Consider the following 21456-nt stretch of genomic DNA (forward strand, 5'->3'; position numbering starts at 1 on the left):
ATTTTGCTACACATATCAAATATCCTGTCTTAGTATTACCAGTGCAACACAAATGATGATTCTGTGACAAGCTCTTAGTTAACAAAAATAATTTGAACATTAAACATAAGATTTTTTTAATCTCAATAGAATGATTCACAATTTGACACACAAAGTAAAATGCCTTTGTCTGCCTTTAAAAAAGGGAGCAAGAAAAATAATCTGAGGTAGCAATTCTTTGAGAATATGATGCCTGATCTCATGACACTTTTTAATTTCATTTGTCTTTATGGCTTTGAAGAAGATGTCTAATATCCATCAACGTGCTTAGATGACTTTGGTTTCCTTGCACAACATCTTCAAATTGTTTACAGTTAATGAAAAATTACAAAATACATTTACAGGCTTCATGATGTGAACTCCACATATACAATGCCTCAGAGATCACAAAAAAATTCTGCCTATTCATTTTGAACACCTGCTGTTACTACACTTTAAATACTTAAATGACACTTAAAGCAACTGTATATTTTCCAGCTGTTTAAACATAGACACATAAACAGATATACCACAGAATTCACTGCTTTAACATAAATCAATTATCATTACATATTTGTTTTACAGTTTGTTCCATAAACACATATATCATCTTACTAGTATTATATAAGGTCAGTTTGCTCCATTTTTATTAAATAATCTTTGTAGTTACATAGTATCATCGAGACCATTTTTCAAGGCTGTATTTTATGTGACAGTGAGTTTTGGGAGCACATGTCCCACTACAATAAATTGTATTTCTTAAAAGTCAGGAATATTACACTGAAATTCTAAAATTGTACATCAAATATGTCTTTGCTAAAGAAAAAAGTCTAATTAGAAACTTTAAGATAATGAGTCATATTTGTCAATACGGAAGAAAAACTCTTAATAAAATTAGTCCAAGTCCAAAGGAAAGGTAATTAATTAAAAAATTATATATTCAATTCTATGAATTTTATAAAACTAATTACTTCTGAAGAGCCTTTATGCTTCCTTTTAGGGCTTTTATCCTACTAAAAACTAATTTCACCATTTAAGTGACACACACATAAATTTGACATTGAAAACATCATTCAAACTTTTCACATAATTATTCCAAGTAAGAAATTCGACTAATGGTGCGAGAGCTAGAGGGCTAATCCCTGTTCCTGGGGTAAATTCTGTTACGTGCTTCATCCCTCTGTATATCATAGAAGGTGTCCAGAGCCTGTTATTCCCCACTGGTGTGTCATAATCTTACAACAATTGACTCTGTACAACTGCTGCAAAATCTCATCAATTTCCTAATAAAAAGCCATTCCTTGAAGAGCTGCAAGCAAAAATATTGTTGCAAACATAAGGAATGAAATATTTGAACATCCAAAGGCCCACAGACTTAGCTGAAGGTTATTCTGATTTTAAAGAACGCTAGTTTATTCTCTTCTTTATGTCCTTTCACATGTTAAAGGCCGCTTTCAGAAGGTGTTGCTCCCACCTTGGGAGTAACAAGGTGTTTTGAAAAATAAAAGCAAAGGAAAAATAATCAGCCTGTACATTTGTTCAGCTTAAAGAATGAAATATATTTACGAAAATTGTGTTCAAATTGTATTTAGCTAGTAAATCCCCCAAAAAGCTTAGCTACCTCAGAGCAACAAGCAAATGCACTTTTTCCACTGTGGCTGAACTTCCCTTTTCACGGGAAGCCATGATGATTTGGCCTATTGGGTCATTCATCAGCAAAGGTGGTAGAGAATCTATGCTAATTTATGGCAAAGTGTAGAAACTCTTCCACTCAGTTCTCCTTCTGTGTAGATTACTGGAGGTACACTTACAGATACTTACAGCTAGGCAGGATGAAACATGCACTTAAAATCTGCAAAACATAGTGTCTGTTTGCCTCGGGTCCAAAGTAACCAATATGACAGCAACAGCCTGCTGCTGACACCTTATCCCATGCTTTCTTTGGTTTGTAACGCCTGTGTAGTCACCTGTGTTTTACCCTAAGTAACCCACTACATGAGGAAAATCTTTAGGCTCTGGCTTGATAAGATTCTATAGCCTCTGTGCATCACCAGATGCATCATGGAAGGCTTGTAGCAGCACGTCTTTATGCACAGCATTAGGAATAGAAAACAACAGCTTGGCTCAGATATGGCTGTCTGTGTAAAGAAAGTGAATGTGTCGGATCCAGATCAGCTCTGTCAGATTCAGTCAGAAAACGGACCCTGCAAAGCATTCCAGTTTTGGCTGCATCTCTAGAAAGTCTGCAAGATATACTGCAAACGCTACAGTAAAATTGTCCTGTTAACTATAGCTAAACAAAATTTTATGTTTGGCTGCTCTCTGGGGTAGCCACTTCATGTCTTCAAGTGTTAAATAAGTGGCTGAATGAAGACACTAAGGTAGCTCCCTACACATTCAGCAGAGCATCCAGACTGCTCTGATCAACCTCTGGAAGTGGGCAGTACGTTGCCTGTATAGAGAACACAGGCTCTAAATTTGATGCCTACAGGAAATGTTACAGTATACGCTAACACATATGTTTACAGACACACACATAATTAATCACATTTTAAAGACCTGCCAGCGGAAGGGCTAGACAGCTCTAGGTCTAGACAGGTCTGTAGATGAGCAGTTCCATGGCATGAAGGTAAAAGATGAGAATATGATTTGCCAAATTAGATGTGGCCTTCTGGGACCTTCAAAATGTGAAAGCCTCTTTTGGCTGGCTCTGCAGCAGGTTACCTGATACTGCAGGAAGGCTGGCTCAGTGCATAAAATCATGAAAAGCTGGAGAAATGTAAAGCTGTTTGGGAAGGACAAGAAGAGAAGAGAACTCATCTATAGTAAATACACTTTCCTGCACATGTACAGTACAATTTCCCTTACCTTATGTTTCCAATTTCCCCTGAAGCTAGTGATACTGGCTAAATACTTGGCCCAGCGTTAATCAGTCATCACTTGGTCACGCTTTCCTGGAGTAAGTTAAACTTTTGCTTCAAGAAGGAAGGGCTACAGTAAGTTCAGAGCCATTCCAGTACCATTTTGATTCTGCCTTCAGTTACATGGGATATGAGGAATCCTCACTGTTCCCACTGCTGTTCCAGGGACATTGGTCCAGCCCAAGCATATGGACTCCATTCCTCATTCCCACCACGATTTCAGCAGAGCTCTGACTCAGACTTTATGCCTCGTATCTTTGACTTTGGAGGCTGGATTCCAAAATCAATGTTGATAGGTTCATTATGAAAAATCCGACTTCAGACTTTCCTCCCGGCTCAGAGAAAAGTGGAATGTCGAAGGATGCAGCAGAACACCGCTCCATTTGGAATTGGCATCAGAGTACAAATTCAGTGGGAAAGAAGCTTTGCTCTCAAAACCTGGATTCTATTTTAATTTTATAATTACAGGTGATAAAAAACGTGAAATAAATAATTTACAATTCAAATAGTAATACATCTGCAATATATTAGAAATATAGTTTAAAAATTACTTCATATTCTTAATTAGTATAAAGTTTAATTTTATGCTTTGTATAGAAATGGTAGCTTTACTTGTTACCGCTGTCTCAGCAGAAGGAAAGTTCCTAAGTAGCTAAATAGCACTGGGAAATTAAAAAATATTTTGCTTTCTTTTTGGTAATAGAAAAATAGCCTTTAAAAACACATTGTTAAACATATGGGCTTGTACTAAAGTAGAATTGTCTATTATATACAGTAAGGCAGTATAACAAATATTGTCCTGCTATTTTTTTCATGTTTGGTTTCATTGGACTAGGATATGAATGGGATGCAAAGTTTTCTGTCACATTAACACAAAGCAATAATATGTTTAGAAGAATTAGTTGTTTTACTGTAATTTGTTGAATATATTTTTTTATATATGATCTGTCATATACAAGATCTTTTTTCTTAAGGATTGAGAAAAAATATAAAGAAAACATAACCTAGTGTCAGAATGCATTCAGAAGGAAATACATTGCAGATCAGAATGCTGTTGTGCAATGATTTATCTGATTGAAGAACTGCTGAGATCACTATGGTGTACTGACTGACCTGTAACAGTTTTCATCTTTGTTGAATCTGCAGTATTCCCTCAGGTTTAATCAACTAATAGCAGATCTGCAGAGCTGAATAATTAGTTTACAATGTATTTTTCATGGCAGATAATATCCATTTCCTCATTTCTGTGTGTCAGAAATGTGTTAATGATCCAAAGTTTACTTTCATGGTTATTACCTCAACCCAGAGTTTATTTTATTCTCTGTATAATACACATAGGAGGCTAGGCTTTTTAAAGGAACTATTTGCTATGTGGTTTTCTTTTACTGTACATAACAACTAAGTATGTACTGCACTAGCTGCTAGTTATTTGAAGGAGGGCATAAAGGAAGATGGGTCCATGTACTCTGATCCACTGGTTTCTCTTTTGCACTCGCTTGGAACTGTCAGACAGTAGCTCATATTTTTTTCAGCCTGACCTTGCTGAAGGTTCTGAGACATTTCCATTGCACGCTCTTGAGACACAAATGTGTGCTGGATGCGTGAATCTGGCATTAATACTAGAATATTATGGTCCACGACTGTTGAGACCTTGGTATATTCTTTGCTGGTTCCAGGAACAGTGTATTTTTCGGTCTTTCCACTGTTTTCTTTATGTTTCAGTAATACTGCTGGCTCCTCATCTTGTCTGATTTTGTGAACTTCTACATAATCCATTAGTTTAGGATTCAAAAAAGGTGACTTGTCCTTAGGCTTGTTTTGTTTGACCTGCACTGGGGTTTTGTCAGTTTTGGAATGCAAATTGTCCATCTCTCTTTGCTTTTCCATGTCATCATGGACGGTTTCAGTGGTAGGATATTGTGACTGGTGCTTTTCTTCATTTCCCACCAAAACTGGTGCAATGTTCACAGTTGTGGTACTCAGTGTTATCTTAGGTGCATCTACAGTACTGTGGTAGGCAAACATAGGAAGCTGATTGTTAGGTAACTGAGCTGTAGGCCATGTGGACGATTTTGTACTCTCATTGTTACAAAGGAGTGTTTTCTGTTCTGAGGCTATACACTGAGTTTCCCAGCTCCTTTTTCCTCCTTTATTTTCTTGAACATCTCTTACATCTTGTGTTTGAAGTGTGGAAGGAAGGGCGTGGGACTTGCCACACTTCTCAGGAAGCAGAGAAGGGCTATCACAGCTCCCTCGGCCCGAGTCACTGTCTGTTTCCTTGGGCGTCATTTTTGTGTTTTTACTGGGATGACCATTGTCATGGCTTGGCATGAGTTGCTGATCCTCACTGTCCTCTACCTCCAGATACTCTATCAGTAGTTCCTCACAGTCTGATGTTGGAGGGAAACCATGGCAACCAAGAGCACTCAATAATTCTTCAGATTTTCCTGTCTAAGGGCATAATAAATAAGATACATTTTTTTCCACTGTTAACCGTAGGGTTTATCTGACTAGAACAATTGTGAACAATCTACATATTTAATGTACAAATACTTTAATAGTTACATCACTAGACCTAAACTGGATTTCTCCTGCTGCAGAAAATACTGGAAAACCAAGAAAATTTCTTGAGACCCCTCAGTGGGGAATTAATGTTTCTAAAATGGGAGAACTAGGGAGCTTTTGGAAGGTATGGGTCTCACAGGTTTAACAAGAAGGAAATGGAGGAGAATGATAGAGCAGCCGTGTCCTGCCTTCTCAGCTTGGCAAGAGACTGTGGAGAGCAACTTCCATAAGAACTACTAGGAAGATCACACAGGCATTGGCTCTTGTGGTGTCCCAGGGAACAGCTGCAGTCACTCAAATGCCCTACTGCTACCAGCGCCAGGCAAGACCATCTCACACATACCCTCCGCACAATCAACCTGAAAGTGGTGCTTACTTTTAACATTGATTAAATTAATTGAAGCTGTTTTATACTTTACTATGGTAACTCTGTTTGCTAGTATGTAATTTGGAAACATAGGTAATGGTGAATTATTTTGTTGTTATCAGTGGTACTCACCTCTAAGAGATGTGTATCTATGCCTTTTATCTTTGGTCCTGGAACTGGTGGTAGGATAAAGGCTATCATTCTAAAAAAACAGAACAAACACACAAGGTGTCAGTATGGGCCTTATCTCTCTATTCGTTCTCCCATTTCCTTGGAATGTGCCTGACGTTTTAAACACTTGTTCTGTATCTGATACCTCCATGTGTTGGACCTCCATTTCCTGCCTACCGCTCAAGCCAGGTAATTTACAAATCCAGTTACAATTCATAAGTTAACCCTTAGATGTATGTATAGGAAAGAGAAGAGTACAAAAGTTATTAAACTGGAAAAGTAACACCGCTGATGTCCTTTTATTGCCCTTTGTCCCTTAACCTCCAGTTCTCTAATACCACTTCATCACTGGCCAAGAAACAGCTATGTGGGGCACAGTTCAGAGGACTGGTGGGTCTGTATGTAGAGCCTTGATTGTCAGCCGAGTACTACTAAACAGGATTTATGATGAATGACTTCTCATGGCTTTTCCATCAGCAGTTTCTTTCTTCTACTCTGCCAGTATTTTTTGCCAGACTTCTACAAAACTGATAATCTTTGTGACAACTTTCTCTTTCAGGGTTGATTGAAATTAGCCAGTGCTCTAATAAATTATTTAGGGAATTGAGAGACAGGTGGGCAGAAAGACAACCTCATATTATAACCTTCTTTCCTTTAGGAAATTAGGGCAAAACCAAAAGGTGTGTATTCTACAGGAGCAGGGATGCTCCAAATGATGTTTGCTGAAGGCTAACCAAGATGGTCAGACCTAGTAGAAACATGCCTCTACCAATTGAGAATTTAGCCTGATTTCCCTAAAGAACAGAAATACCTCTTTATCAGCTGCAAATTTAAAATCAAATAACTGTAACTTATTGTTTGTAAGAGAACACAAAACCTATAGAAAATTGAATCAAATGTTAGTTTGCTGAGATTTTCAACTCCATGCAATTGTGAAATTGGTGACTTACCTATACCCTTTCAAAACCATTGTCCAGCTCATGATTAAACATATAAGAGATGACAAGACACCAACGATGATCCACACAACCATATCTTTTACTCTGAAGTCTAGGGAACAAACAGAATTATTTAAGGACACACATCTAACATATGCATAGTCAGCATGCAAAAAAAGTCTCAAATTACTTTTATTTTTAAAATTGGTCTAAACTGCCAGATTTTGTATTGAATCCAGAGGGCTTTACTAGCATAGATGGATCTCAACAATCATTGTAATATCTAATAATAAATATGCTTTTTATTAATGGCACTATATAGGACATAAACTCTCTTGGAAAAATGATACAAAAATGTACAAAGAGGGAAATTTTGTCACAGCCAGTTACAGCAACTGGGCTCAAATCTAATTATGCCAATACTGTAGTCATTTCAGTATCAAATACGTATCATACAATTAATTAAATGGTGGGTTAAATGATCTAGGACTAGATATTTTTAAGGTTTTCTATTGTAAATTACACTTTTTACATTGAGGTGTTTATTTCAAATTCATTCCAGATAAAGAAGAGCTGTTACTGTCTGAAGGCAGTCTCTTTCTGTTGTCTGTGTAATAGTTTTAATGCAGTTACCGTTATTCTTTTAATTAAAAGTTACCACCATGAGAACAAATGAGGCAACAAACAGAAAGGACATGGATTAAATAAGGAAAGAAATTGATTCACCTCCTTAGCTCCAAAAAGTAATGAAGGGGAAAGCTAACTGGGTATGGTGCAGGGATGCTGAGAATTCAGTCACCTTAGCAACGATGTTCTGATCCGTCCTAGGGAAACTAGGGGATGTCAGTCTGCACAGGTGCCACAAACAGCTAAAAAGAGTATTACGTGAACTTCCACGTAGTAACAATTACCAAAGGGATGCCTGGCCACTCACCAGTAGGGATCTGAATATACTTTTCTGAGCTCCATTCACTCCATGATCCATGGTGGTCTGGTTTGCAGTGAATCTGTACAATGTACTTCTTTCCGGGATTTAAACTAAACATTTTATATTGTGTTTGCTGTCCAACAAAAATAGTCTGGAAATTAAATACAAATGAAATGCATACAAATCGAGACATTTTACTGTGAAAATCACAGCTAGGTTTAAGTCTGGATAACCAACTTGGGAATACAGAACGAATCTGGATAGCTTGCTAATAATTGTTAGGCAGGCATGGAATAACAGTACATTTATTTTATTTCTATAGTTTAGCTTTCTGACATAATTCAGTGGGAATGAGATCTGGCTCTGGTATACTGTGCAAATTAAACTACTACAAAAACACATCATGAACATAGGGCAAATAGGGAGGAACTGTGGTAGTAGCGGGAACTGCAATGGTGAGAAGATGGGGTAAGAAAACGCAGAGAGAAAAGAGAAATGTGGAGTTGGTGGAACTGCACAGGGTAGCGGAAAGTGGATCTTGGAATGGCCAGGGGGCTGGGAAGTGCAGCAGCAGGGGGAAGGAAGGTGGAGATACAGAGATGGCTGGGAAGTATTGCAGCAGACGAGAAGGGGATGCAGACAAATACCAATAGCTGGAGTCTTTAATTTGCCACCCAGTTGTTTGAGTTGCAGATCCTGGCTATAGACAATTACTATTATGTGACCATGACAACTATCACCTAGTGGCTATTTGTACAAATTTAAACGATTTTACATAGTATCACTGAGCTTTCTGTTACTTAAGAAATGCTTGTGGTTAAGAACAAATTATCACAAACTAAACATGACTAAATGAGAACAAACAATTTAAACTGTAATGCCAATATGATTACTATATAATGGCCATAATTGAAAGTAAGTTCTTTTTCACCTGCTATCACACAGCAGCATCTGAGATACCAGTATTCTCAGTCGGAAATTGTAGATCACGCAAGCACTTTTTGAAAATAAACTGTTCATTGTGCCTGCTTCATTACATTCAGGCATGGGACCCAGCTGACAAAATCTAACTGATCAGAAAACATCATCTAGCAAAAACTTGCAACATCCTTACCTCCCATTCCTCTCCTTCTTCAGGCTTTAGTCGCAACTCATATTCAAGGGTAAGCCATCCAGATCTGACATCAGCCAGCGGGGGTGGAGACCATGTCAAGACCAGATATGGTTTTCTGTTTATTGGCTTTTTTAATTCCAGAGTTACATTCACAGGAGGATCTGGCTGTACTGTTAAAATAAAAGAACTGACAATAAGAGGCTAGATGATTTTTCCTTGCATCTTAGGAAGAAATATAAAATGGTGTGAGTGGTGAGTTGCCACCTCCATTGTGTCTAATAATTCAGAACTGGTGCTGGAATACAGGGATTAGTAGAACAGTAAGTATGTGGATTTCAATCACATTCATTTATTTATGAATAATTATTTATCATTTATCACCAGAAATATTTTTTTCTTACATTAACATTTATTGTTGCTTTTCCCCACAATTGTGTTTCAAAGTTAACATCTTTAATGGCATGTTATGAAAGTTGTGTTTTACCATGATTTACCAAAGTTGGCATCTGTATTTAGGAATGCTGAAAACAAAGATGTAGGTGATGAAACTTGGCCTCCTGCCATCTTTTACATTCAGAAAACACAACAGCATAATCCCTATGGGCAAACATAAGGATATTTAAAAATGAAACAAACCAGTAATATTAAAGTGCTGACTGTATCTCAAAAATAAACCAAAATGGAACATAGGTTTCTGCTACAGTCAGGCTTGCAGCTTCCTCAGTTCAGAGGTAGAGCTTCTGCATATTGTGCATGTATTTTACCACTGTCTGATGCAAAGCTTCATCAAGTAAGTAGGGCATGGAGGTAAAATGGGAAGCCTTTTCTCCAGCAGCCCTTTTCTAGTTGCCAGGCTCCTGGCAGCCAGATCCTTGATAACAAAACGGTTATCGGTGATAATGTTCCATTACCTCAGAAAAAAAATCTAAATACTTGTCCATAGTGACTCTCTGGAAGAAGTCTGAGAAAAGAGATTATCAATACACTTCTATCAAAAGCACTAATTCAGCTTCTCTCAGGTCTGGAAACTACTTTTAGGTAATCAAATTTAAGTATTATTAGTTGAAAGATCCATTTTATTTCAGTTGCTGGCAGAATGGAAAAATTCTAGATGTTGCGTAAGGCTTGACTGAAAGAAATGTGGAAAACCAATAAATCTGAATGCAGTTTTAAAGCTTTTAGCATTTTTAGGCTTCCTTTGAAAATAAAATGGTAAAGGGATGAATATTTATTTATTATTATACCAGATAAGATCTCGATTGTTCTTACAAGTTTTAATTTGGATATAATATTATATATGAGAACATCTGGAATTAAAATTCTTCTGTCAAAACTCGTAGTTTTGAATTATTTGGTTCCACAGAAAATACTTTTTATCTCTGTTGTTGTTTAACCTGGCAGGCAGCTAAATACAGCCATTTGATCATTCCATGCTAGTGGGATGGGGGAGAGAATCAGAAAAAAAGGTAAAGCTTGTGGGTTGAGATAAAGAAAATTTAATAGGCCAGAAAAGGAAGGGAAAATAATGATAACCATAAAAGAATATACAAAACAAGTGATGCACAATGCAATTGTTCACCACCTGCCAATGCCCAGCCAGTTTCTGAGCAGCGGTCCCACGCCCACCCGGCCAACTCCACCAGGTTTTTTGTTCAGCATGACATCATATGGTATGGAGTAGCCCTTTGGCCAGTTGGAGTCAGCTGTCCTGGCTGTGCCCCCTCCCAGCTTCCTGTGCACCCCCAGCCTTCTCACTGGCAGGGCAGTACAAGAAGCTGAAAAGTCCTTGACTTAGTGCAAGCACTGCTCAGCAACAACTAAAAAAATCAGTGGGTTATCAATATTATTCTCACACTAAATCCAAAACACAGCACTATACCAGCTACTAGGAAGAAAATTAACTCTATCCCAGCCAAAACCAGGATAATCTCTTACCTATGTAAGTCACATCCACATAATGAGGATCAGAGACGTTACTTCCCATTTCATTAGTTGCTCTCACAGTAATATTGTATATGGTCCAGAAAGAGGTGTGCTTTTTATCAAAGAAGCATGAATTGGGGCCTGCAGTTCTGTAATCTGGACATTCATAAACTTGTTCTTCTCTGAAATGGAAGAATCACAGAGATTAGGTTACACAGTCTAAAACACCTGACTTCGGTTACTAGCAGTTCAGCATTATTTAGGGCTGGATCAGATTTTTCATGTCTGGCAATGTGAAGAAAATAAGGAAACTGCTTTCAGGCTAAAGAGTCATTGCATAATTCCAGAGTCTGTAGTAAGTATTTTTCCCCCAAAAATAAAGACTACAAAACCTGAAGAATTGTGCAGGTTTTGGCTGGCATAGAGTCAATTTTCTTCACAGTAGCTGGTATGGGGCTGTGTTTTGGATTTGTGCTGGAAACAGCGCTGATAACCCAGGGATGTTTTCATTACTGCTGAGGAGGGCTGACACAGAGCCAAGGCCTTTTCTGCTCCTCACCCCACCCCACCAGCGAGGAGGCTGGGGGGGCACAAGAAGCTGGGAGGGGGCACAGCTGGGACAGCTGATCCCAGCTGACCAAAGGGATATTCCATACCATATGACGTCATGCTCAGTGTATAAAGCTGGGGGAAGAAGAAAGAAGTGGGGAGATATTTAGGCTGTTGGTGTTTGTCTTTCCAAGACTGTTACACGTGATGGAGCCCTGCTTTCCTGGAGATGGCTGAACCCCTGCCTGCCGATGGGAAACAGTGAATGAATTCCTTGTTTTGCTCTCCTTGTGCACGCAGCTTTTGCTTTACTTATTAAACTCTTTATCTCAACCCATGAGTTTTCTCATTTTTACTCTTCTGATTCTTTCTCCCATCCCATTGGGGGAAAGTGAACAAGCAGCAGCGTGGGGCTTAGTTTCTGGCTGGGTTTAAACCACAACGAGAATGTAGGCATTGTAGATGCAGCAGTGGGCTAGTAGAGTGCAGCTCTTACTTTTCTGCACGCCATTGTCCACTGCATAGTCCTCACAGTTTCCAGAGAGCCAGTAGAAGTGATTGTTGAAGTCTTCTAGCCCATCTACTAAAAACTGAGTATTTCCAATGTTCATTTCACACTTACTTGAGTTCTGCATGTTACACCAGTATGCTTTCAGAATCTTTTGTCCTTTCATCACGTGTTCCTGAAAAAAATCTACTTTGTACCTGCCCTCCAAATCCATTCCTAAGCTTCCTAAAGGGAGCAGGGGTAGGAGAGAAGGTTGAGTATGTAGTACTTGTTTCCAGGCTCCTCTAAGACACACAATAACAAAAGAGAAAGTTGTGGATGTGGACCTCACGCTCTGCCCTGGCTGGCTGGACCATTATCTTTTTCCACTAAGACCTGGCTCTCAGCTGAAAAGTACAGAGTTTAGCATCCAATTAGGTCAGTGCAAGGCTGAGCAGTGCTGGATGAACCAAAAGTAGTTCACAGGACCCAAACAAAATATTGACTACTGCTTTAAAATGAATGTTCAGCACTTGATCAAAGTTCCAGGACCAAGATTACTGCAGAAGCCAGGAAGCATTCATGGCCTATGAATACGTGTGCAAAATAAGCGTTATCAGGAGATGAAAATCTGGTCATTTTGGAGAGCTTTATTTCTGAGGCTGCGTGGCCAAAGAGCTACAGGACTGTGCATTTGTACTGGTACTGTTATGCAGTTGCTGCACTGTGGCAGTCTGTCTTTCAAGGCAGAATAATTCACAGAAATTTGAAAAACCTGACATTATAAAGAGATCCTATTTCAACCTTAAACATGTTGCTGCTAGTGCTGTTCCAGAATATGTCACCTGGACAAAACCACGTGCTACAGAAAATGACACCTCCTAAATGCAAAACCAATCAGTATCAATTTTCCAGATCTTTCCAATAAAACACTGGATAATTATACACAGCTTATTACCCTTCTTTGCTGTAAAGCAAAGTGTAGTTAGTAGGGTGTCCTCCATCTGAACCAGGTTTCCACCAACAAGTGAACGTTTCCTTTTCTGGAGAACGGCATTTTGTTATTGTCGGCTTTTCAGGAGGTGACTCTCCTGGAAGAGATAAAGAAATGTTAAAGAAATGTTCTCAAATACTGTCATAGCAGGTTCTATAAAATGATTAAAAATACACTCCGCTATCCAATCAAATTTCTACATAAACCATTTTTTCTTCAAAAATGTGCTTTGAGATGCTTCTTATTGTTTGAAAAATATGCTGTCATTTGTTCTGTTTTTTACAGGAAAAAAATGAAGAACGTAAGTGTTTGCCCATTTGTTTATATCCTTGCCAGTAACTGTCTTCTGAAGTACCTATGCTGAGCTGACTCCAAAGACACAATGAAGCAGCTCTCATATTTCCCTGTAAAGTGACGTTATGCTTAGTACTCAGGCTACTTGCCTGATTGCTGCCAAGCAATTTATAATTATTTGGATTCCTGATGATGTTTTTATAGACTCAGGCCAAGCACTTAGAGTAGGGCAGAGGAAAATGCTTAAATTCTGAATAGGTTGATGCTAGTCAAAACCCTGATGTGATTGAAAGTTTTGCAGTTATGTATTTGTGGCAAAATAGGGTCCTATTACATCAATAATATATAGTTTCTACTATTTAGAGTAGGGACATCGATTTTCCAAATTTCTAATTGCCTAAGGCAGACCTGAAAATGGGACATTTGAAAATACTTTTCTATTAACAGTACTTCAGCAATCTCCATGTCAAATAATGAATAATACAGTTAGTGGCAGAAGAAGATTTGAGACAACCTGGCTAAAGTGTCTGACAACAAGATATGATGTTATGCCTATGTAATGTGTCCACTCAAACCCAACAGAACACAGATAATTATTTCCATGTGCAAGTGTTACGCTCTGTTAGTCATGGCAGTGCTTTCAGTCCCATTACTAATGAACAAATGAATGATTCTTACACAAGTATCATTACCTGATATCTATAGCTACAGATGAAATCAACATGATTTTTAAATAGAGGGACACAAACAATGAATTATTTAGGCACACCTTTATCAGAAGTGACTTTCTAGTAAATTCCAGCCTGTTTGCCATAGCCAGTTTCAGCAGAGGATCCTGAGTTCATGAACAAGACTAAACAGGCAATTACACACAAAGTACAGTGAGATGCACTAAGCTGTTCCTCCAGTACTATGAAGTATCTGTGTGAGGAACTGGGTTTTCAGGGCTGCCATTTAGCACCCTTGACAACGCTGAACTGGCTAGAATTTAAAAACAATGAACAGAACAGCAATCATGCACTCACCATTGGGAATCAGAATGCGTCTTTCGGAGCTCCACTCACTCCATTCTCCAAGGTCTAACATGCAACGGACCTGAACAACATACTTCACCCCAGTTTGTAACCTAATCTCTTTGTACTGCGTCTGCACTCCAACAGATACTGTCTGGAAAAAAAAATGGACTGGAAAAATAATAAAGAATTGGGCCATTTAAACAAATAAACCATAAAGGAGTTAGGCTCGTGTCACTGACTTCTATAAGGCAAGGGTTTCAGTAGGGTATTTTATAAGATGTGAATTACAAAGAAGCAACGGTAGTAACTTAGCAGAAAAACTCACTTCAGTGACACTGAGATTCTGATACATGAGAACACATTTAATTTTAGACTTCCTGTAAGTTAGTACTCCATCAGATCCACAATGCAGGGAACGCTATAGGTACTCCACCTCACACGTAAACTCTGTGTAACGCTTCTTAGTGGCTAGCTTTAGTGCTTATTATTATGTGTCCTCCTCAGACCCTTTCAGTCTCTCTTCGGAAGTCCTTCAAGACACATAGCTTTCTCCATCGTTAATGCATCAACAGTCTAGGTAGCATTGAGGCCATCTGACTATGACTTTAAGAATGATCTTTTATCCTGGTATCTCAGCTGTGGGAGTACTGTAGCCCACTCTTAGCAAAATGGCAACAGCTGGGAATGTCAGTGGAAACAGTGTGTGTGAGTAGGTCACCCCAAACTTTCTGAGAGGGGTGGTTCTCCCAACTGTTTATGTTGAAGAGGAGGATGATGATGATGACTACTCTCAGCCCAATTAAATAGTAATTAGGGAATAACAGAGAGAATTCTGAAACAAAAAGGGTCAGCTTGAAAAGCAGTATTAAAGAAGCATGCAAATTTGTAAGGCGGGGGGGCTGGCAATTTCAGCAGTAGCTGAAGTTTAGTTTGACGCTGTCAGAAGCTGCTCTGCTAGCACTGTGACCTCCGCCTGGGGCAGGCAGAGCAGCCTCCTGCTCTGATGCTGTGCGTAGCTGCGCTCCAGGCAGCGTGGGCTGCAGCAGGCAGGAGCCCACTCCTGGGTGTATGCACGGGACCGTGCGGCTGCTGTCTTGCTGACGTGTGACTTAGCGGACTGTAAGAAGGCAGCTGGGTTCACATTAAGTTAAAGCATCCATGTCCCCTGCAGAAGTGGGTGTAGATAAGGGAGTTTGTACTCCCAGGACGGTGGGCTGCACTTGTAACCTACCCTTTCTGGGAGAGGTGAATTTCTGTATATAGCATACTTCTGGGACTAGTTATAGAAGTGTGTTTATAAATTTGTAGGTGTCTATTAACATTTTTAAGTGCCCAGTATTGTGATTTATCTGTTGTATTGCTGATACTGACCTTGACTGCACAGTTAACTAATTGCTTGTTAATTACATCTTAATGAATCTAAAAACTGCTTTGATCCTGATTTGGTTTAAACTGTATGAATTGAGCAGTCACTTACTGCAATACTTGGGAACAGACACATGGATGAAAATTAAAATTAAATATTATAATAGTGGATTAAATAGGGTTTTTAAATATATGATGTTAGGACAATTATTACAAATACCTTGAATTTCACTGTCTCTACAAACCACTATTTTTCTTTCTTTAATCAGATTTGGTTATGTTAACTTTTCTATCCTTACAGAAACAAAAATTTTGTAATACCAGTTAAATTCAGACAAGAGAACTCAGTAAAAAGAGCATTTATACAATTAATATGTTTTTCCATTACCTCCCACTCTTCCTTTTCCTCAGGTTTTAGTCGTAGCTCATAGTGATATACATGTGAATTAGAGCTGACATCAGCCAGTGGAGGTGGAGACCATTTTGCCCAAAGGTACATTATGCTAGCAGATGTTTTTGTTTCTAGAGAGAGGTTCACAGGAGCATCTGGTTGAACTGTATAAATGAAAATTTTGCCATTAATGATTTAATTTTCTCTCAGAAAAGGCACCTCCTTTACAGTTTTGTATTTCAACACATTAATTTCAAATCATTCAGCACTTCTGTAAGGGAATAGTACAATAGCCTTCTTTTCCTTTCTCCCTAATAATGTTTAACTGGCTACTGATTTACCACAGTATCAGCAAATCTTAGACTTTACTCTGAATTTGTCACCCTAAGTAAATACAAATCACAATTTCATTAGGCCACTCTTGCAAAATAAAAATGTCATCTGTTTCATAGCTAAAAAGAATATGTACATTTGTCATTACAAATGTGTAGATTATGCGTATGCAGAAAACAGAATGGAGTTAGGAATATGAAATATTACAAAGAGCCTGCAGAATGCTTAGGGAGTTATTTTTATGCTCCCAAGACTGCAATGCCAGCAGCCAGAAAGATATTTACATTTCAAAAACTTAGGCAGCTTAACCTTATATGAAAGTTTTATAATCTGCAGTGCTAGGAACCTACAAAACTGTCATTGAGTTTAATTGAAATACTGGACATAACTAGAAACTGGAGCCAATTTTTCAGCCTAAATTAAAATTACAACAAAATATGTAGTTACCTAATTTATAAGTAAAATGCAGCTTTCACATAACATAAAGATACATATTTTAGATCATCTGTAGAGAAACACTCCTCCATAGCAAGTTTCACATCATGAGGAAAGAAAACTTTCACCACTACTTGTTCTGGGATTAAAAAACACATGCATCTCCAACTAGTTTGTTTTCCATTTCATTCTTCCCTTTTTACCTATGGAGGTCACATCCACATACTGAGGATCTGAGCTGTTACTTCCAATCTCATTCGTTGCCATTACAGTGATATTATATGTTGTCCAGGGATTAGTGTGGTTTTTATCAAAGTAGCAGGAATTGGGACCTGATGTTCGGTAGTCTGGACATTCATAGATTTTTTCTTCACTGAAATAAAATGATTTATTTAACAAGTTAAAAGTTTAGGAAATGAAGCAAAGCAGATAACATTCTAGCAATGGCCTAGGTTCAGTAAAGAGGTTTGAAATGTTTAACTTTAAACCTATACATAATCCCACCTCTGGGAAACATTCCGGTGAGCGTCAAATGCTATTACCATAAATGCTTCATTGCTATTTTTACTACAGTTTTTCAGGTTAAACACTTTTATCCCCTTTTTTATACATAGGAATATGTCAACAAAAGAATGGAAAGAGAAATTTCCAGAGACAGCACAAGGGAATTTTAAACAATGTTTAAAAGCAAGTTAAAAGGCAAATTAAAAACATTCACTTTGACTAAAGAAGACAAGTTGCTAAATATCTTCTTTACATATTTCCCCTGGAAAGTAACCTGATGGGCCCTTATGGCAGAGGAGTGTTTTACGGATTATTTGGTTTTCAGCAAGATGTGAATTTATCTGCTATTTAACATGATGATCATCACAACTGTCTCAACAAAATATAGTTGGTTAGTTCATGATCTCTTACCTATTACCTTTATACGAGCCCTTGGCTTTTTTAGGAGAGGAATCGTTTTGTACTCAGTTAAAGCTGAACTGGGTGATGTACTCAGAGCCTATCCCAGGTGTGAAGAACTGCACAAACCCAAAGTACCAGCTGAGATGGTTCAAGGATGCACTTTAGTCCTACTGATATGCTCTATGCACCACTAATAACAAGGTCTCTTAGTTTCCAGGCAGTTTTGTCCTGGTTCACAAAGAAAATATGGGAGTAAGGCCTGTAAGTAAGTACCTGAGAGACAAAGAGCTAAGAAAGGCAACCATGGACCAGATCTGGTGTGCTTGGCAGTGCCTGGTGTTCAGCAGATTTAATGACACGGAGAAGCACTCCTGTCCATCCCTAAGCAGGACTGCTCTGGGCTGTGATAGGTGTGACTTAAAATGTTCATTAAAATTTCTGGCTTGATCAACATTGAAACATCTGGACTTTCATAAAATAAAAGCTCTCAGATCATTGTTGGGAGTGGTAACTTCATTAAAGACTGCATCTTTCCTCGTCAGTTAATACCAAATGATTTGTAGTTTATTTAATTGAAGGAGTTAAGTCTGAGGCTTTACCTTATCTATTCTGAACCTCACCAGATTTATTCAAAGAAATTTAATCTCTGAGCCTCCCTGCTTGCTTGGCCCTGTTTCGAGACCTCTTGTTTTCAGGAAGAAAGGGCAGTTACAGAAAGAAGCACAGGTTGAGCAACGTTGCTAAACGTATAAGCATTTTATTCTTAAACAGGATGAGGGAGTCACAGACTTTACCAAAACAGTAACTTTTGAGGTGCAATACCCACATCTGATTTTACTGCATTTTGGGAGCCATGAAGTTGGCTACAAATCCAGAAGGGGAAGCAAAGACTCCCTATGGATTTTCTCCAGATGGGGGTTTGCTGTGTGCAGTGATGGAAGAGCTCCTCAGCAGGCACCTCACTGCCCCTTGCCCATCCTCCCCAGGCCCCCCGCACTGCCCGGGGCCCAGGTCCCCGTGTCAGCCCCCCACAGCAGGGCTGCTCTCCAGCTCCCCACAGCCCTGCCCTTCCCAGCCATGGCCCTGCCCAGCCTGTCCTCAGCCTGTCCCTGTCGCCAAGGGGGTGCCCAATGCCCACAGCTGCATTGCCCCCAGCCTGCCCTGCTCCCTGGCTGGGGTGGTGGGACGGGCCCTGGGTGAGGGCCCTGTCCTGCCACCCCGGGAGGAGCCCCCATGGCCCCCAGGTGCCTTGATGCTCCCCTCCTTGGAGAAGCATGCCATTCAGATAAAAGCCGTGTGCCTCCTGATAAGACGGACAGACTACACCTTTCCTGGCACATCTTTAGACTAGTGGGATTTTAGGTGAGATGAGTTTCAGTAGGGAGAGTCTGAAGATTTAGGACTGGTAGTATTCATGTTTTCTTCCAAAAAGGGAAAGCCATTCATCTCATATAGCCCTTGCTGGCTACCTGAGGTTTAACATGGATTCAGAAAAGCACCTTTATAAATTGTTATTGTTCCCTCATTCTGTCATAGTTGTCATTTGATCGCTTACAGAGTACATATGCACCACTTGTTACCTGTCCTTGCTGTAGAACAGGGTGTAATTGCTAGGAAGTCCTCCGTCTGAGCCAGGCTTCCACCAACAAGAAAAGGTTTCTTTTTCTACAGAACGACACCTTATTATCTTCGGTTTTCCAGGGCATGATTGACCTAGGGAAGTGCAGAAATTCAGCTAGTTATATTAGAGTTGGACAATGGTTTTTGTTGTTATTGTTGAATGATAAATTCAGCTAGGAATGCTTTTCTGAGGACAATAAAATTATTTAAAACTATGGACTGAGTTTGGTAAAGAAATCTGCCTGGAAAAAGGGTCAAAACTTTCAGAAAAGTAAATATATTTTACCTCAAAATTCTAAAATAGCTACTAAAATTATTTTACTTCTCTTTTTCAAAGGAAAATTTCCTTTTTACCTAAACATAAATGTGTACAGTTATCTCCAAATTAAATTAAAAACCTTGAAAGTAAATGTATGACCTTTTGGTTTTTCATAAAATATCCAAAATTTTTTTCTTCAGGTCATCTTAAAATGAAATTTGCAACAGAACCAAAATTCCACTATTTGCATATATTTGGGGTAAATAATAGGTAAGACAAGTGATAAAAAGAAGGAATCGGTGGGCTGGATGGAGTATTTTCTGTATCGGCAACCTGAATGTATTTATTATTTATTTGACTATTCCCTGATAATCCCAATACATTTAAGAATATTTCCTATTAAGACTACTTCTCCAACTTCAGACACCTTTAACATTTGGCTGGACAGGGTGCTGGGCTGTCTTGTCTAGACTGTGCTTTTGCCAAGAAAGGTTGGACCAGATGATTCTTGAGGTGACTTCCAACTTGTATTTATGATTCTATGGTACTTGTCATTAACTTCTACCAAGAACATAGCCATAAATTTACATACATTTTTACAGGAAAAGTGTGTGGCTTTTCAGCCTAAGCTTACCTTTGTTTAATTAAAGTTCCATACCATTATCTCTAGTAGTGTTACTATTCATACGATGCTAATTCCCAAGAAGGTGACAAGCATGGAGTGAGTGTAGGGATGGAGTGAGAGCCCTTTATCATCACCACCACATAATCATTTAATTAATACTATAAAAAGAAAACAAGACTCAAGCCACTTTAAAAATCTCCATGCAAAACTTTAAAATAAAGTATTTTAAATACGTACAGGCACCAGTGGTGGTCAGGATAGCATGGGTAAAGCCTCAGACTTTTCTACAGAAAGTGCTTTAAAGAAAAACAAGTGTTTCAGAAAGTGTTTTACTTACCAGTCAGACCCACTGCAGACAGAGCAAGCAGCAAAATAATTTGAACCGATGATGTCAATTTCTGCTTCATGATGCCTGCTTCTCCTCAGGAGGAAATATCAGATCAAGGGCTCACTGAAAAATAGGCCATCATGCCATAGTCAGCAACAGTGCTTAACATGTAATATGTATCGCTCAGCTTGATCAAAGTCCTTTTTGGATTGCAGCTAATTGATTCTTGTTATTTCTCAAAAAAGTACGGCAACACCTACAGTTCCACTTCAGAAGTAGAAAACCTGAATCACAGACCAGTGTGTGCATCCTCCTGAAGGTCTTTGAATGGTTAGCAGTGCTAGGATTACAATTCTGTTACATTAACAAATCTTGCGTATTTATTTGGCATCTTGGGATACTGGGTGATTTTCTTAAAGCTCTAACTTTTAGATTCATTATTTTACCTGAGAAATCAGCCTTTTAGTAACAAAAAATACACTTTTATCCCTGTTGATACAAAGAAGAGCTCAACATATCTGAACTCCAAAAGTCCTGAAAACAGAAGGCAAATAGAAAATATCCAAAATTTATTCAGGAGTTTATGATTTTTTTAGAAAATCTCATGGCTTCTGTTTATTTAGGACTGGCAATGTTGAATTAAGGATCACCTGGGCTGAAGAATGCTGCTCTTACTGTACGTTCAACTCATCGTTTTGCTGCATTTCACTTTGCAGTAAAGAAGAAATGCCAAGATCATGGAAAAGAAACCAAGGAAAAAGTAGTGTAACTTCACAGTTAATTTATTAGGTGAAAATGCAAGATGGGATGCGATTATCCCTCTGTTTTCAACCTGTAAAGGCCAGAGGCACTGTTGCAGAGCTAGGCTGAAATACAGAGGTGCAAGTGGGAAGCCACCAGCTGTGAAGA

At 38.7% G+C, this 21456-nt stretch overlaps 1 protein-coding gene across 2 annotated transcripts; it reads right to left on the reverse strand.

Moving 5' to 3' along the window:
- Positions 1-4364: 4364 nt before the first annotated feature.
- On the reverse strand, positions 4365-20626 carry PRLR (prolactin receptor). Of its 2 annotated transcripts, XM_009647301.1 has the most exons (13): positions 20557-20626; positions 19296-19428; positions 17013-17182; positions 16039-16205; positions 14660-14662; positions 14295-14436; positions 12940-13072; positions 10958-11127; positions 9023-9192; positions 7915-8059; positions 6993-7092; positions 6004-6073; positions 4365-5390 (listed from the first exon to the last, which is right to left on the reverse strand). In XM_009647301.1, exons 1-13 carry the CDS (start codon positions 20624-20626, stop codon positions 4365-4367), a joined length of 2499 nt encoding a protein of 832 aa, XP_009645596.1. The 2 variants fall into 2 exon arrangements, with proteins under 2 accessions (XP_009645596.1, XP_035758599.1); XM_035902706.1 differs by lacking the exon at positions 14660-14662.
- Between the last annotated feature and the right edge of the window lie 830 nt (positions 20627-21456).

Source organism: Egretta garzetta, unplaced genomic scaffold (genome assembly GCF_000687185.1).
Source record: "Egretta garzetta isolate BGI_Z169 unplaced genomic scaffold, ASM68718v1 scaffold59, whole genome shotgun sequence".
Lineage (NCBI taxonomy): Eukaryota > Metazoa > Chordata > Aves > Pelecaniformes > Ardeidae > Egretta > Egretta garzetta.